Genomic DNA, 18,682 nt, shown 5'->3' on the forward strand with positions numbered 1-18,682 from the left:
GCAGGCAGGACTCGAACTGGATGCTGGCACTACAGGCTGTGCCATAGTGCTGGCCTCAGAGTTTAATTTTCAAAAAAGATTTATTTGAAAGTCAGAATTCAAGAGGGAAAGAGGTGGGAAGAGAGATCTTCCATCTGCAGGTTCACTCCTCTGATGGCTGCCCACAGTTGGGGCTAGGCCAGGCTGAAGCCAGGAGCTTCATCTGAGTCTCCCACATGGGTGGCAAGAACCCAAGTACTTGGGCCATCTTTTGCTGCTTTTTCCAAGCCATTAGCAGGGAATTGAATGGTGGTAAGCAGCCAGAACACAAACTGGCACCCATATGGGATGTTGGTGTTGCAGGTGGCGGCTTTAACCACTATGTCACAACTTAAATTGGGGAAAGACTGATTTGATCATACAGTAGATGAACAATGAAAAATAACTGATGCCCTTTAATGGATCTGGAAACTATGATAACCCAATTACTTGATGACAAAAAAGATGGAACTAGAGGAAGTTACATGAAGGCAGATTTTGGGAGGGAGGCAGTATGATACACTTCTGAGAAGCAGCATGCTCAAACATCAAACACTTGGAAGTAATGAACGATTTGGGACCGTCCTATCACTGGAAGTATTCAGACGAGGGCTAGGTAACCCTCTGTATTAGTTAGCTTTTTGTCCCTATTACAAATATCCAAGAGAAGCTACTTAAGAAGGAAAGCTTATTAGGTTCACAATTTTGGATGTTAGCCCAAGGTCTGGTGGCCCCGATGGTCTCGTATCTGATAAGGGTGGTTGATGGTGGAATGAATACAGAGGGAGCACGTGGTGAACCAGAGAGCAGAGAAAGCAAATGAGCCTGACACAGGCTTTAAAACCAACCCTCTCCTGAGAACTCCCTCCTAAAGACACACCCTCAATGGCCTCCCACTAGATCCTCCTCCTAGATAATGGAATTGGATCAAGTATCTACCCAAAAGTACCATCAATCCAGGACTTTAGGACTTAAACGTCGGTTATGGTTAGGGAGCCAAATCTTGTTGACATTTAATACCATCTACTGTATATGGTCTTCATTGAATTGTATTTCTGAAATATTTTCAGTCTCTAGAATTCTTGGAATTTTTATCTGGAATAATGTCTCCCTCAATGTTGCTAGTTTTAAAGATAAGCATGTTCTTTAGTGGTGCATCTCAAATTTAGTGTACATATGAACAACTTGGGAATCTTTTTAAAACATAGAGTTGGATTTTGATTTTGATTCAGTAGCCAAAACTATCAGATTTCTAGAATTTTAGGTGAAAAACACAATGACATTGGCAAATATTTCTTAAGTACTATACAAAATGCAGAAAGTGCAAAAGAAAAATGCAGTAAATTGGGCTTCATCAAAATTCCACTTTTGCTCCTCAAAAGATACTATTAAAATATAAAAAGGAATGAACTACTAACACACAAGACATGTATGGAACTTAGTCATTACATGGAATGAAAGATGCATGCCAACAACAAAAAACTGTACATAGTTCAAAAGCCATCAGAGGCCGGCGCCGTGGCTCAGTAGGCTAATCCTCCGCCTTGTGGCGCCGGCACACCGGGTACTAGTCCCGGTCGGGGCGCCAATCCGGTCCCGGTTGCCCCTCTTCCAGGCCAGCTCTCTGCTGTGGCTAGGGAGTGCAGTGGAGGATGGCCCAAGTTCTTGGGCCCTGCATCCCATGGGAGACCAGGAAAAGCACCTGGCTCCTGCCATCGGAACAGCGCGGTGCGCCTACCGCGGCGGCCATTGGAGGGTGAACCAACGGCAAAAAGGAAGACCTTTCTGTCTGTCTCCCTCTACTGTCCACTCTGCCTGTCAAAAATTAAAAAAAAAATAAATAAAAATAAAAAAATAAAAAAAGCCATCAGAGATACCATGTAAATGAATGGATATGACCAGATTTGGCCCACTTGATAGTTTGCTAGTTTAGACCATACTATCTATTTTTTCACTACATGAAGTTAGGCAAAAACAAGAGAGAAAAAAACACTTTACTGATACAATTTTATTAGTTAAAGGTACCTGTGTAACTGGTCTTTCAAATCTAAAGATAACAATCCAACCAGTTACCTTCAGGCTGTATACATTTTCAGCTAATGAACTATGTTTCTAAAAGACAGAAGGTAATCAACATTTTTATCTTCATTCGTCAGAGGCCTTTAGCAGAGCAGCATTCTTCTTATACTTTTCTGCAATCTCTCTAATATTTTCCCAGAGATCTTCAGACATGCATTCTTCATACTCTCTATCAACTTTAGCAATCTGTTCCTCAAGATGTTTCTAGTGGAAACAATTAACAATTGTTAATATAAACATTAACTTCTTTTAAAGTATTTAATCATGAAATTCACAAATAAGAGTATAATATTTATTAGTTATGAACAAGAATAAAAAGAATAGTCCTTGTATTGACCATATAGGCCCCTTTTGTGCACTTTCTTAATTATATGCCCTCTTTTCTTCCCCAGGGATAACCATGTAACTGAATTTTTTTTCTGAATGGTTTTTTTATGTTTCATTATATTTTACTACACAGTTACGTATGTAATTGTAAGTATTATACAGTCATGAGCTGAGAAATGTTCAATGACAGATGGTACACAAGTCTGTGGTCTCAAAAAATTTTATCACCTAGTGACATCTTAGTTTGTGTAGGTACACTCTTTATGATGTTCACTCAATGAGAAAATCCCCTAATGTTGCATTTCTCAGAATATGTCGTTGTTGTTAAGTGACACATGACTGTATTATTTAGTAGTACCTTTTTAAAAAAAAAAAAAAAAAAAAAAAGAGTTAGCTGGCGCCGTGGCTCACTAGGCTAATCCTCCGCCTTGTGGCGCCGGCACACCGGGTTCTAGTCCCGGTCAGGGCACTGGATTCTGTCCCAGTTACCCCTCTTCCAGGCCAGCTCTCTGCTGTGGCCAGGGAGTGCAGTGGAGGATGGCCCAAGTCCTTGGGCCCTGCACCCCATGGGAGACCAGGAGAAGCAACTGGCTCCTGCCATCGGATCAGCGCGGTGCGCCGGCCGCAGCGCACCAACCACGGCGGCCATTGGGGGGTGAACCAACGGCAAGGGAAGACCTTTCTCTCTGTCTCTCTCTCACTGTCCACTCTGCCTGTCAAAAAAAAAAAAAAAAAAAAGAGTTATTTATTTATTTGAAAGGAGGAGACAGAGAGAGAGAGAGAGAGAGAGAGAGAGAGAGAGTGTCTTCCATCCACTGGTTCATTCCTCAAGTGGCTGCAATGGCTGGAGCTGGGCCGATCTGAAGCCAGGAGCCAGGAGCTTCTTCCAGGTCTCCCAGGTGGGTACAGGGGCCTAAGGACTTGAGCTATCTTCTACTGCTTTCCCAGGCCATTGCAGAGAGCTGGATCAGAAGAGGAGCACCTGGGACTTGAACTGGTGCCCATAAAGGGTGTCAGAGCTATAGGTGGAGGCTTAGCACAACAAGCCAGAGCACTGGGTCCCACATGGCCTTCTCCTTTTTTTTTTTTTAAAAAAAAAAAAGATTGATTTATTTGAAAGGCAGAGTTGCAGAGAGCCAGAGGCAGAGGCAGAGGCAGAGGCAGAGGCAGAGGCAGAGGGAGATCCTCCATCTACTGGTCATTCCCCAAATGGCCACAATGGCCAGAACTGGGTCAATTTGAAGCTAGGAGCCAGGAGCTTCTTTTGGGTCTCCCATGAAGGTGCAGGGACCCTAGCACTTGGGCCATCCCAGGCCAAAGCAGAGAGCTGGACTGGAAGTAGAGCAGCTGTGTCTCAAACTGGTGCCCATAAGGGTTGCCGGCAATGAAGGTGAAGGCTTTATCCCCTATGCCACAGCACTGGTCCCCACATGGCCTTCTTATAAGGATATCACAGATTGGATTTGGGGTCACCCACTATGATCTTATCTTAGCCAATCACATTTGTGAAGATCTTACTTCCAAATAAAGTCACATTCTGAGATTCTGGCTACATACGAAGTTTGGGGGGCACTATTAAATCAAGAACCCTAGCACATAAACATTCTTCAGAGCAAGTAGAGTAGAACCACAAAGAAATGTACACTTAAGGTTTACTAAGGGCTGTCAAATTACTTTCTAAAATTTCTACAATTCCTACAATCTCTACAATCTCTAGCAGTGAGAACTTCCCTTTTCTCTACAATCAGGTTGGCATTTAGTGTTATGAAACTTTGATTTTTCCACCAATTTATTGAGTGTGGAAAATAGAATATCTTTTTATCTGTTTTTTGAGTTTTTATTTTTTTTCAACTTTTATTTAATAAATTTCCAAACTTTTTTTTTTTTTTAAATTTTTTTGACAGACAGAGTGGACAGTAGAGGGAGACAGACAGAAAGGTCCTCCCTTTTGCCGTTGGTTCACCCTCCAATGGCCGCTGCGGTTGGTGCGCTGCGGCCGGCGCACCACGCTGTTCCGATGGCAGGAGCCAGGTGCTTCTCCTGGTCTCCCATGGGGTGCAGGGCCCAAGAACTTGGGCCATCCTCCACTGCACTCCCTAGCCACAGCAGAGAGCTGGCCTAGAAGAGGGGCAACCGGGACAGGATCGGTGCCCCGACCGGGACTAGAACCCGGTGTGCCGGCGCCGCAAGACGGAGGATTAGCCTGTTAAGCCACGGCGCCAGCCCAAAGTATAACTTTTGAATTATAGTGGCTTTCCCCCCCATAACCTCCCTCCCGCCGGCAACCATCCCATATCCCACTCCCTCTCCCATCCCAATCTTCATCACGATTCATTTTCAATTATCTTTATATACAGAACATCAACTTAGTATATACTAAGTAAAGATTTCAACAGACTGCACCCACAAAGACATACAAAGTACAGAGTACTGTTTGAGTAGTAGTTTTACCATTAATTCACATAGTACAACACATTAAGGACAGAGGTCCTATGTGGGGAACAGGTGCACAGTGACTCGCATTGTTGATTTAACAATTGACACTCTTATTTATGACTTCAGTAATTACCTGAGGCTCTTGTCATGAGCTGCCAAGGCTATGGAAGGCTCTTGAGTTCATCAACTCTGATCTTATTTAGAGAAGGCCATATTCAAAGTAGAAGTTCTCTCCTTCCTTCAGAGAAAGTTACCTCCTTCTTTGATGGCCCGTTCTTCCCGCTGGGATCTCACAGAGATCTTTCATTTAGGTCATTTTATTTTTTTTTGGCCACAGTGTCTTGGCTTTCCATGCCTGAAATACTCTCATGGGCTTTTCAGCTGGATCCGAATGCCTTAAGGGCTGATTCTGAGGCCAGAGTGCTGTTTAGGGCATTTGCCATTCTATGAGTCTGCTGTGTATCCTGCTTCCCATCTAGGATCATTCTCTCCTTTTTAAATTCTACCAATTATTATTTGCAGACATTGGTCTTATTTATGTAATCCCTTTGACTCTTAATCCTATCTTTTTGATCAATTATGAACTTAAGCTGATCACTTTAATAAGTAAGATGGCATTGGTATATGCCACCTTGATAGGATTGAATTAGAATCCCCTGGCACGTTTCTAGCTCTACCATTAAGGGGTAAGTCTGAGTGAGTGTGTACCGAACTGTACATCACTTCCCTCTCTTATTCCCACTCTTTTATTTAACAGGGATCACTTTTCAGTTAAATATAAATGATTAAGAATTGTGTGTTAATTAGAGTTCAACCAATGGTATTAAGGGAACAAAAAAATACTAAAAGGAATAAAATAGTAAGTTGTTCCTTGACAGTCAGGACAAGGGCTGATCGAGACATTGTTTCTCATAGTGTCTATTTCACTTCAACAGGTTTGCTTTTAGGCGCTCAGCTAGTTGTCACTGATCAGGGAGAACATATGATATTTTTCCCTCTGGGACTGGCTCATTTCATTCAGTAAATTATGCAACTGATAAAGGATTAATAACCACGATCTACAAAGATATCAAGAAACTCCACAACATCAAAACAAACAACCCACTTAAGAGATGGGCCAAGGACCTCAATAGACATTTTTCAAAAGAGGAAATCCAAATGGTCAACAGACACATGAAAAAATGCTCAGGATCACTAGCAGTCAGGGAAATGCAAATCAATACCATAATGAGGTTTCACCTCACCCCAGTTAGAATGGCTTACATACAGAAATCAACTAACAACAGATGCTGGTGAGGATGCAGGGAAAAAGGGACAGGACACTAACCCACTGTTGGTGGGAATGCAAACTGGTAAAGCCACTATGGAAGTCAGTCTGGAGACTCCTCAGAAACCCGAATATAGCTCTACCATACAACCCAGCTATCCCACTCCTTGGAATTTACCCAAAGGAAATTAAATTGGCAAATAAAACAACTGTCTGCACCTCAATGTTTATGACAGTTCAATTCACAGTAGCTAAGACCTGGAATCAACCTACATGCCCATCAACAGAAGATTGGATAAAGAAATTATGGGATATGCACTCTACAGAATACAACACAGCAGTAAAAAACAATGAAATCCATTCATTTGCAACAAAATGGAGGAATCTGGAAAACATCATGCTGAGTGGAATATTTTTTCATATGTTTATTGGCCACATTTTTTTGTGAAATTTTCATTCACATCTTTTGCCCACTTACTTATTTTTCAAATAAATTATATATGAAGATACTTCCAAAGGTATAAAATAGGGCCCAGTGTTTTGGTGCAGTGAGTTAAACTGCCAACTGGGATGATGCCAGCATCCTGAGTTCTGGCTCAAGTCCCAGCTGCTCTGCTTCTAATCTAGCTCCCTGCTAATGCACCTTGGGAAAGCAGCACAAGATGGCCAGAGTGCTTGGGCCCCTGCCATCCATGTGGGAGGCCGGTTGGAGTTCCAGGCTCCTGACTTTTGTCGGGCCCAGTCCCAGCAGTGAGGGAGTGGACCCACAGAGGGAGATTCTCTTTCCCTCTCTCTCTCTGTAAATCTGCCTTTCAAAGAAATGAATTTTTTTTTAAAAAGATTTTATTCATTTATTTGAGAAGGAGAGTTATAGAGAGAGGGAGACAGAGATGTCTTCCACCTACTGGTTCATTCCCCAAATGGCTGCAATAGCTGGAGGTGGGCCAATCCAAAGCCAGGAGTTTCTTCCAGGTCTCCCATGTGGGTGCAGGGGCCCAAGCACTTGAGACATCTTCCACTGCTTTCCCAGGCAATCAGCAGGGAACTGGATTGGAAGTGGAGCAGCTGGGACTCTAACTGGCACCCACTTGGGATGCTGGCGTTGCAGGTGGAGGCTTTACCTCCTAAGCCACAGTACCAGCCTCCAAATAAATAAATCTTTAAAGAAAAAAAACACATCCAAAGGTAGAAAATATGTATTATCTTTTATTTACTTATTTGAAAGGCAGAGGGAAGGAAGGGGGAAGAGAAAGTCTTTCATCTGCTGGAACTGGGGCTGGGTCAAAGTCAAGAGCTGGAAATCAATCTGGGTCTCCCATGTGGAAACACAGATCCAACCACTTGGGCCACCTGCTGTCGCAGGGTGTGCATTAGCAGGAAACTGGAATAGCGAGCACAGCCAGTCTCCAATCCAGGTACTTGGATATGGGATGTGGGTATCCCAAACAGTTTCTTAACTGCTGTGCCAAATGTCTGCCTCTGCATTATCTTTTAATTCCATTTTGCCATGAAATTTTTTGAAGTACCCTCATATCTGAATGTTAATTCTTTATTAGTTGTGGCTCATTATTTCTCTTTTAATGTAGAGAAGACCTGAATTTATATTAAAAAAAGATTTATTGATTTGAAAGGCAGTGAGAGAAACAGAGGGAGAGGGAGAGGGAGAGAGAGAGAGGAAGGGAGGGAGGGGGAGGAGAGAGAGGTATTTTCCATTGGCTGGCTCACAACTCAAATGGCCTGGGAAAGCAGTAGAAGATGGCCCAAGTCCGTGGGCCCCTGTACCCACATGGGAGGCTCTGAAGAGGCTCCTGGCTCCTGGTTTTGGATCGGTGCAGCTCCGGTCGTTGTGGCCATCTAAGGAGTGAACCAGCAGATGGAAGACCGCTCTCTCTGTCTCTACCTCTCTCTGTAACTCTGTCTTTCAAATGAATAAAATAAATCTTTTAAAAAAATAGGCTGTGGGTACAATAGACTTAGGATGTAGTTTGTTGACCCTAGAATATCAAGCGACATATAGGGCCTATAACATGGGACTCTAATTAGGGACTGCTTAAACAAACATTTTGTCTGACAAGGAAAAAAATATCTAAAGATTCCATTAGAACTAAAATCCTGTTTTCTTTAGTTTAGCTTCATTATTTATTGTAAAATTTCTTCATACTAAGTTTGACTGTCTATGCTTTTTTCCATATATTATTATTTTATGATAGCAAGCATTTTATGTTGACTAATCATGACTTCTGGGTAGTATAGATTAAGCACTCATTAAGTATTTGTCGAATTTGGTCTGATTTTGTTGAAAAATACTGAACAGTACAGAAACTAATAATAGCAATTGGGCCAGAGTGGCAAAACAGGTTGATTGGTTGCTTACAACACTGGCATCCCATTTCTGAGCACAGGTTTGCAGCCCAGTTACTCCTCTTCAGATCCAGCTCCATCACTGTGTCTAAAAAGCAGAGGAAGATGGCCCAACTTCTTGGGCTCCTGTCACCTACATGGTAGATCAAGGGGGAGTTCCAGGCCCATGGCTTTGCCCTGGACCAGCCCTGGCTGTCGTGGACATTTAGGGAATGAAAGAGCCAATGGAAAGCCTTTTTCTGTTACTACTTTTTGAATAAAATAAACCTTAAAAAAAAAATAGTAATCTACAATCAGATTTTCAAATGTAATCTTATGTTAACTGATTAAAACTTTAATAGTTGCGGTTATTTTTCCATAAATACCTAATGATAAGTTATTACTGCATTAATACTGAGCAAGCTGGAGGTGCTAAGAATGTTGTCCATTGCTTAGTGCAACTCTTGATTTTACAGCTGAAGAAACCAAAGACTAAACAAAGTAAAATGATACACTTAGTAGACTTTCTCAATCCTATGGTATGATTGGACTTTTCTCTCATGCATGAACAGCTTTTGGAGAATAAGTTATTTACTTAAATCATTTTCTGGCCTCTGGCTCAGATGAACAATACTATTTGCATTTGATCTTAGCCCAAAGTTCATGAAGTGATGAACAATACTGTGAAAATAATCCATGCAAGATTATAGAGCCATTAAGTGGTTGAAGTAACAGGAAGTGAGGAGAATCCAGGTTTTCTGATGTAGTATTCAGGATGCTTTTCTTAATTCTTACCAATAAGCAGTTAATAGGACTGGGAAGTAAGAAAGCAGCAGGAGAGCTGATGAGAAATAGGGTATTATATGCTCATGTTTTTGAAAAATGAAAGCCTACTAATTTAATGATGAACATTTTCCTTTAAATCATTCTCAATTGGCAACACCTTATCACCAAATAAATTATTCAAGAATTTTGTAGTTCACAATGTATCCTAGCTTTTAGGTCTCTATGCAGCAGACTGGAAAAACAGTTGCTGTTGATCTTTCAAGCCATGTGAAAAGTGGGGATAAGAGAACTTTATGTTTCAGAAATGCTTTGTATTTATATGAAATTATAGGGACTAAAAAAATACTTGCATTGAGATATGCTGCTTCATCTTAATGAAATCCTAAATGCAGTAGTATGAGTGCAGTACTAACATATTTTCAGGATGCAGAATGTGGTCTGTTGCAATGATTTCATTATACTGTCGACACAATAAATACCATTACATGGTGTTTATGGGAACAAAATTGATTACTTCTATAAAACCCACAACTGTCTCCCTGCATTCCCTTGTTACACTACTAGAAAGGATTCTTCTGATAAATTTACCAGATCACATTCTCAGTAGAAATATAATTCATCAGTTTCTATAGAAATAAAGCAGAAATACACCATAGTCTTACAAACCTTCCAATGGAGGAAAGTCCTTCACACACTTACCTCCACAGATCCCACATGTGTAGCAACCATTTCTAAAAGACGCTGCAAGTTATTTCCCACCTTTCGTCTTTCTTCAGTTGTGGTCTGCACAACTAGTTGATATCTGTAGAATAAAAACTCTTGTTTAAGTTGTCTAGAAAATAAATTATATCAGTTCTAGTTAGATCATTTCTCATTTCCATATTGAATAAAGCCAAGCTGTGACTGGTATATGTATAGAAATACGTATATATTGCTATATGTATAATTTGTAAAGGTCCATTTATCAATCATTAAATCAGAAAAAACATTTTCAGATTCTTTGCAAACAAAAACACCACCCAAACCTCATGCTTTAATATTTAAAGCTCTGCAGCAAATGGTCTTAACAGTGTCTCCAAAAGGACTGTAAATACACAAGCTTTTGGCGGCAGGGAAAAGATTCATAAAGGGGTTAACAGAAGTTTACCTTTTGGCATTCAAATTCAAATTAAAAACAAAAGTGCATGCCAAGTACATCTCAACTAAATTTTCTATCCATAGACTACAAATAAATAAGAGGTATGACTTTGTCAATGTGAGAACTTTTGCAATCTCAATGTAAGAATTGTTTAGTTATCTGAAGGCCCTTTAAGACTTAAAAAATGTGTACTTTAAAAAGTTTGTAGAAAATCAAATTAAAAAATTAGTTCTTTTCATGCAAAAAGTTGAAATTCATGCATATTTTTTCATAAAATGCTTTTCCATGTACTTTTTGAAATTAAAAAAAAATTTTAAAGATTTTTATTATTTGAGAGAAAGAGAGTTACAGACAGAGAGAGGGAGAGAGAGAAACATTTTCCACCTGCAGGTTCATTCCCCAGATGGCTGCAATGGCTGGAGCTGCACTGACCCAAAGCCAGGAGCCAGGAGCTTCTTCCTGATCTCCCATGTGGGTGCAGGGGCCCAAGGACTTGGGCCATCTTCTACTGCTTTCCCAGGCCACAGCAGAGAGGCTGATTGGAGGTAGAGCAGCTGGGACTCGAACTGGTGCCCATATGAGATGCCGGCACTGCAGATAGTGCCTTTACCCAATATGCCACAGTGCCGGTCATTCCATGTATTTTTTTTATTTTATTTTATACTTTTATTTAATTAATATAAATTTCCAAAGTACAGCTTATGATTACAATGGCTTCCCCCCTCCCATAACTTCCCTCCCACTCGCAACCCTCCCCTTTCCTGCTCCTTCTCCCCTTCCATTCACATCAAGATTCATTTTCAATTCTCTTTATATACAGAAGATCAGTTTAGTATATATTAAGTAAAGATTTCAACAGTTTGCCCCCATATAGCAACACAAAGTGAAAAAAATACTGTTGGAGTACTAGTTATAGCATTAAATAACAGTGTACAGCACATTAAAGACAGAGATCCTACATAATATTTTTTTAAAAATTAATTAATTTTCTATGCCATTTCCAATTTATGTACTTTTTAAAACAAGATTGATTTATTTGAAAGGCACAGTTACAGAGAGAGAAGGAGAGATATGGAGAGAGATCTTCCATCTGCTAGCCCATTCCCCACATAGCTGCAATGACCAGGACTAGGCCAAGTAAAAGCCAGAGGCGTCCACCAGGTCCCCCATGTGAGGCAGTGGCCCAAGCACTTAGGCCATCCTCTGCTGCCTTCCCACGTGTACTAGCAAAGAGTTGGATCAGAACTAGAAGAGCTGGGACTCATATCAGCACCCATATAGGATGCTGGCGCTGGAGGTGGTAGCTTAACACACTGCGCCACAGTGCTGAGTCCTCCATGTAATTTTTGAAGACCTTTCAAATTTATACGTACAGGCTATGGAGTAAGTATTCAGTACAGTGATTTTTTATAGGCTATACAAGAGAATTATGTACACAAAGGCAGAATACTTTTCAAAGTAAGGATGCCACCATTTTTAGTTATTATACAGTACAGCTGAAGTTATTACTATGTTGGTTTTAAAAATTAAGTATTAGGTATCAGTGAGCACAATGTAATAACCTCATTATACTGTGAATTTCGCATTTACTCATGCCAGTTTCCTCATAAAGAAATACTAGGTGAATGCAGAAAATTGCATCCAGCTGATGTGAAAGAATGCACAAAGCAATTGTAAGAACATCTTAAATTTTGTCTCCCAGCTACTTCAGCTCACTGCAAATGCTGTGAACCACATATACCCACTACTGGTGTTCTATCCCATTTTCGATAATATTCTTTCCACCTCTTTAAAATAACTTACAAGGTTGCAATCCTCTGAATTCCCATTTTCCAGAATAAATTGCAGATCTGTTTAAGGTGAAGGGTCTCATATTGTAGCATTTATGTATTTCTCACGTGTATTTTACACGTGTACACTTTTGTGAAACATGTCAACTTTTTTTTTTTTTTTTTAAGATTTATTTATGTGAAAGAGTTACAGACCTCTAAACACTTGGGCCATCATCTGCTGCTTTGCTCAGGCCATTAACAGGGAGCTGGATTTGAAGTGGAAAGTCAGGACATGAACCAGCACCCATATGGATGCCAGCATTGCAGGTGGCAGCTTTATCCGCTACACCACAATGCTGGCCTTGTTTGTGAACATTTTTATTTCTCATCTTTTGTTTATGTGTATCACTGATGAAGATTTTAGCATTATGTCCTAATACCAATTTTCCCATAGGTCCTGTGATTTTTAGTGCATGATTTTGTACTGCATGGTGATTATAGGAAGGAATACATTGCATTATAGCAGATTATAATTTATAGTGCAGTTATCTTTCACTACATAATATGTGTACTTTTTAGGAAACACAACTTAAAAATATGAGCAGCTTAGTGAAGTTTATTAAATTCACTAACAGGGCCAGTGTTGTGAAGTAGAGGTTAAGCCACCGCCTGCCGATGCTGGCATTCCACACAGGCTCCATTTTGAGTCTCAGCTTTTCCACTTTCCAATCCAGCTCTCTGCTAATGTACTTGGAAAAGCAGTGGAGGATGGTTCAAGTCATTGGCCCCTGCACCCACATGGGATACCTGGAAGAAGCTCCTGGCTTTTGGCTTTGGACTAGCTCAGCCCTGACTGTTGTGACCAACTGGGGAGTGAACTAATGGATCGAAGATTTCTCTCTCTCTAACTATGTCTTTCAAATAAATAAAATAATCTTTAAAACAATCTTAAAAAAAAGTAAAATTCACTAACAAATAGAAGTTATATGAGTTGACTTAAAATTTTAAGTTGTTTTCAGGGATTAAAAGACATTTATTTAGGGGCTGGTGCTGTGGTATGGTGGGTTAAACTGCCATCTGCAGTGCTGGCATCCCATATGAGTGCCAGTTCAAGTCCCGGCTGCTCTACTTCTGATCCAGCTCCTTGCTAATGCATCTGGGAAAGAAGCCAAAGATGGTCCAAGTGTTTGGGTCTCTGCACCCTCATGGGAAACTTGTATGAAGTTCCTGGCTCCTGGCTTCTGCTTGGCCCAGCCTTGGCCATTGTGACCATCTGGGGAGTGAACCAGTAAATGGAAGATTTTTCTCTCTCTCCCTCTGTCTTTATAATTTTGACTTTCAAATAAATAAATACATCTTTTTTTTTTTTAAAAAAAGGGCATTTATTCATTAGACCTAACAATGAATAATTTCTTGGTTGGCTATAACTATAATAGCAGCAGAATATATGTTAAATTAAAGTTGTTTTGCTCAAGTTATATCTACCATTCCCTCCATATCAAATAGCTCCAAAATATAAAGACAAAAAAAAAGAAAAATTAAAAAAAAAAAAAACCACAAAAACAAAACATCTAGTTTTATAGAAATGTTAATTAATATGAAGGCAAACATATTAATCTTGGTGAGAAGAACTTACTCCCGCTGAACAGCATCTAATTCATTCATAGCTTCACTGAGGCCCTCATTAACAGCACTCTCTAGCAGGTTCTTGTGTTTCTCCAAGGATTCAAGCTCATTGGCACATTTTTCATCCTCTTCCTCAGCCTCCTATTAGAATAAAGTCATGATTATGGTTTTTAGATATTCATATTCTATATACTTTAGGTTGACTTAAAAATTTATGTAAAGCATTAAAAAAATTCAGGATATTTACAGCTTTATGTATACAAGACTTTAAAATACTCCTTTGAGGATTCTGTACTATAAACACATATGTGACCTTTTTTAGGATGCCTATATAGGATTCATTCAGCAGTATTTTCAAGACTGACTCATGGGACATTCTATGATATTTTAATTTTTTTCCATGAGCATGAGTTAAACACAAAGGTGTTTAATTATGGCTAGGCAAAGTAGTCCAAATTCATTAATTCTTAGGTTTGTAAAGATGAAGTATCATAAAATCTTTCATTCAAGTGATTTAGAGAAAACTTCAAACACTGTCATGGAGGACATATGAAAAAATAAAAATGATTACCAAATATCTCACATTTCACATGTAGATCATATTATGTGGTATATTTTGTAGAAATTTCACATTGCTTAATAAAAATGTATAGGTCCTAAATATGACACAGATCATGAGATATTTCAATTCTTGATACTTTGTTGGCATAGATGAGTAAAAAAATATATTGATGTATTTAAAATTTTCACAAAATTGTATAAGTGGCAATGAATAGAATCCTCTAAATACTTCTCTGAAACACTTGGTCAGGGGGAGGGGCAGAGTGGTGGGGGAACAATCTTATTATTTTACTTACCTTTTGGATTTCATGTAAATGGTTTCTGGAATTTGTCCACAACAGATATTTGCAATGACTCCTGATGGACAATTACATATACAAAAGACCCTATTGGGGCTTAACCTTAAGATGTATAATACTAACTCTCAATAAAAAGGCATAAGATTATGTTTAAGGGGCGCCGGTTTCTATCCCGGTTGCCCCTCTTCCAGGCCAGCTCTCTGTTATGGCCTGGGAAGGCAGTGGAGGATAGCCCAAGTGCTTGGGCCCTGCACCCGCATGGGAGACCAGGAGAAGCACCTGGCTCCTGCCTTTGGATCAGCGTGCTGTGCCGGCTGCAGCGGCCATTGGAGGGTGAACCAACGGCAAAGGAAGACCTTTCTCTCTGTCTCTGTCTCTCTCACTATCTACTCTGCCTGTCAAAAAAAGAAAAAAAAGAAAAAAAGAAAAAAAGAAAAAAAGATTATGTTTAAAACATTTTGGTCTTGCAAGGACACTGAATCACACATCTAAGCATAAAATAAAAGATAAAGGAATAAATGTGCTCTATTGTAAAAGAGCACTAATTCAAAAACAGGTTCTTTTTAAAGAGTAAAATAACTCCTGACAATAAACTCTGGAATAGAAGACTACAATAAACACCAAGTTATATAGGATATAATGCAAGGTTTCAGTTAGACATCAGAATATATGCTTAGGCAAGCTTTAGCTAGCTGATACTACACATGGCAAAATTCTTACCTTAACTTTTTGTTGGTAAAGATCATCCAGCTTTTGTACTTCTTCTTTCAGAGTTCTCACACCTCTCTTGCTTTCTGTTATCATTGTGTTCAACTTGGGGAATAAAACTTTGGTTGAAAAATCATAACTATATATCAAAGACATTTTTAACCAGTTAATAGAATTTTTATATTATCAGTCAATGAACTGAACTATGTTATTTCTTCTAGTCCTTTTGGACTCTAACTAATGTCAAAAAAATTTTATTGCTTCCAAAGAGGAATTAATTTAACGAAACTTTAAGGAAGTTTGTATCTGTTTTTCCATAAGTGACTGTGGAAGTGCTTTTGTGATTTGGAATTTATTATTTTCTCTTATCCTTTAACTTCGCACTATAATTATTTTTCATTTATTTGAAAGGCAGAGTTAGAGAGGGAAGAGACGGGGGGGGGGGGGGTGGTGGTGAGAGAGATAGAGAGATCTTCCATCCATTGGTTTACTCCCCAAATGGCCACAACGGCTGGGGTTATGCTAGGCTGAAGCCAGGAGCCAGGAGCTTCTTCCAGGTCTCCCATGTGGGTAGCAGGCGCCCAGACACTTGGGCCATTTTCAGCTGCTTTCCCAGATGCCTTAGCAGGGAGCTGGATCAGAAGTGGAACAGCTGAGACCTGAACTGGCATTCATATTGGATGTCAGCGTTGCGGATGGCACCTTAACCCACTACGCCGTATCTTATGGGAGTACTTTCTAAGCTCTCATATATGTCATGTTATATATTTCACATTATTACATCTATTAATATTACCCTAACTTATTCATAAGTGTAAATTTTTTATCTCTAATTTTGAAATTTAGTTTTATTTAGTTTTTATCAACTTTAGCTAGTTATCTAGTTTTCTATTTGTTAATTTTGTTGAATGATATTTGCTATTTGAATATAGCCAGGCATTTTTCCAAAGAACAATAATGTAACTACAAAAATGCAAATCTGATCAGCAGAGCTGTATACATGCCAGTCTTTTCTCCAATCAGGAATCTTTGAAATATGTATTTAACTCTAGAACACTGACATCAGGCCTAGCCTAAGGTAGGCTATTCCTATTGTTTGGAGTTTACACTTTTTTGAGAATCTACAGGTTTCATGCTCATTCCAACAAAAAAGAAAAACCAAATTGAAGTAGGCTAAATTTAGGCTTTACTTCAAAATAATCATACCAAAGGAGCACTTGTTTAACCAGTTATTATTCTTCATCATCTTCCCATAACTTGGTATTTCAGAAATCCCAAATTAAAGTAATAGTATGGGGGTTGGTGCTGTGGTGTAGTAGTTAAAGCTGCTGCCTGCAGTGCTGGCATCCCATACAGCTGCTCCAGCTCCGATTCAGCTCTCTGCTGTGGCCTGGGAAAGTGGTGGAAGATGGCTCAAGTCCTTGGGCCTCTGCACCTGTGTGGGAGACCCAGAAGAAGCTCTTGGCTCCTGGCTTTGGATTAGCTCAGCTCAGCTCTGGCTGTTGTGGCCATCTGGGGAGTGAAGCAGTGGATGGAAGATTTTTCTCTCTCTCAGCTTCTACCTCTCTGTAACTTTGACTTTCAACTAAATAAACAACAAAATCTTAAAAAAAATAAATAGTATGATGAAATTCCTTACTCATCTGTTACAAACAGATCTTATTTATTTGAGAGGTAGAATTAAAGACAGAGAGGGAGAGGCAGAGAGAAATCTTTCATTTGCTGGTTCACTCCCCAAATGACTGCAAAGCTGATCTGATCTGAAGCCAGGAACTTCTTCCAGGTCTCCCACGTGGGTGCAAGGGCCCAAGCACTTGGGCCATTTTCTACTGCTTTCCCAGGCCACACAGAGAGCTGGATTGGAAGAGCAGCAGCTGGGACATGAATGGGTGCCCATTTGACATGCCAGCACCACAGGTGGAGGCTTAACTTACTATATCACAGTGCTGTCCCCTATATTTTTGAGGAGTGGAAAAAATTCTTTCTTATGCAAAGTAAGTCTGGATAAAATCTGTCAAAATTTAAAACTTTCTGTGGTTACTAGCATAATTATTTATATTGACTACAATAGCAGTGTTCTATCCGAGGAACAGGTGCTAATGATGTTTCAAGGATCTCAGAAGCAGCAACTTTATGAAATGTATTTTTGGAAACACACGTCTATAGGAATACCAGGTCAATTTCTTCTGAAATTCCACACAGTCCAGAATGAAAAACTTGATAAAAAGAAAACCTCATAATCTATCACAGCTAAGAAGCCTCTAACCACAAATGATACATATCTACTTTTAAAGTATCCACTTTAAATCCCTTTTACTATAAAAAGGGATATTAAAAGGTCTCAAGTTAAACGAGGTTTTGGCTGGTGTTGTGATGTAGAGGGTAAAGCTGCTGCCTGCAGTGCTGGCTTCCCATATAAGCGCTGGTTCAAGTCCCAGCTGTCCCATTTCTGATCCAGCTCTCTGCTATGGCCTAGGAAAGCAGCACAAGATGGCCCAAGTCCTTGGGCCACTGCACCCGTGTTGGGGACCTGGAAGAAGCTCTTGGCTTCGGATTGGCACAGTTCTGGCCTTTGTAGCCATCTGGGGAGTGAACCAGTAGATGGAAGACCTCTCTCTTTCTCTCCGTAACTCTGCCTTTTAAATACATAAGTAAATCTTAAAAAAATAAAAATAAAAAAAACAAAAGAGGTAATTTTCTCAGGGACAACATTGTAGCAAAGCAGGTAAAGCTGCTACCTGTGGTACCGGCATCTCACATAGGTGCTGGTTTGAGCCCTGGATGCTCCACTTCCAACCTAGATTCCTGCTAATGTGCCTGGGAAGGCACCCACATGGGAGACTCAACTATTGTGGCCAACAGGGGAGTGAACCAGTGACTGAACATCTCTTTTCTCTCTCTCTCTCTCTGTAACTCTGCCTTTCAAGTAAACAAATACATACATCTTAAAAGAAAAAAAAAGGGGGAAATTCTCCATTTATTTATAAAAAAGGGAAATTTGGTTTCATATCACTTCATTATCAGTGATAATGTGAAGACTAGGACGTTTAAAATACGTAATCAATTACTTGAAATATTTCTGTCAAGAGGATACTCAACTCTCATTTCTCCACAATTTTATTAAAAGATTAATTCCTTAGCCATCAGAAACCATAAATTGTGCTTAATTTTAGGTTCAAAAATTTCATCTTTGCTTTTAAAACTGTTTCAATACTTACTTGTTCTAAAGTATCCTCCAAACCCATTTTTTTATTTAGAGCTTTATTAATTTCTTCTTCATTTTCATTCAGGAGTTCCTTGAGAGGTACCTATAAAATACAATGGA

The 18,682-nt window shown here is 39.7% G+C and overlaps 1 protein-coding gene across 3 annotated transcripts in view; it reads right to left on the reverse strand.

Moving 5' to 3' along the window:
- Positions 1 to 1,997: 1,997 nt before the first annotated feature.
- NDC80 (NDC80 kinetochore complex component) overlaps positions 1,998 to 18,682 on the reverse strand; it is a 49,460-nt gene continuing 32,775 nt past the window's right edge. For all 3 annotated transcript variants that reach the window (XM_062201424.1, XM_062201422.1, XM_062201423.1), the window contains exons 13-17: positions 18,576 to 18,665; positions 15,370 to 15,462; positions 13,800 to 13,930; positions 9,953 to 10,055; positions 1,998 to 2,301 (exon numbers count right to left, since the gene is read on the reverse strand). In XM_062201424.1, the coding sequence (XP_062057408.1) occupies positions 2,164 to 2,301; positions 9,953 to 10,055; positions 13,800 to 13,930; positions 15,370 to 15,462; positions 18,576 to 18,665 (555 nt within the window). In that variant the 3' untranslated portion in view covers positions 1,998 to 2,163. The remainder of the gene's footprint in view (positions 2,302 to 9,952; positions 10,056 to 13,799; positions 13,931 to 15,369; positions 15,463 to 18,575; positions 18,666 to 18,682) is intronic.

This window comes from Lepus europaeus, chromosome 9 (assembly GCF_033115175.1).
Source record: "Lepus europaeus isolate LE1 chromosome 9, mLepTim1.pri, whole genome shotgun sequence".
In the NCBI taxonomy this organism is placed as follows: Eukaryota; Metazoa; Chordata; class Mammalia; order Lagomorpha; family Leporidae; genus Lepus; species Lepus europaeus.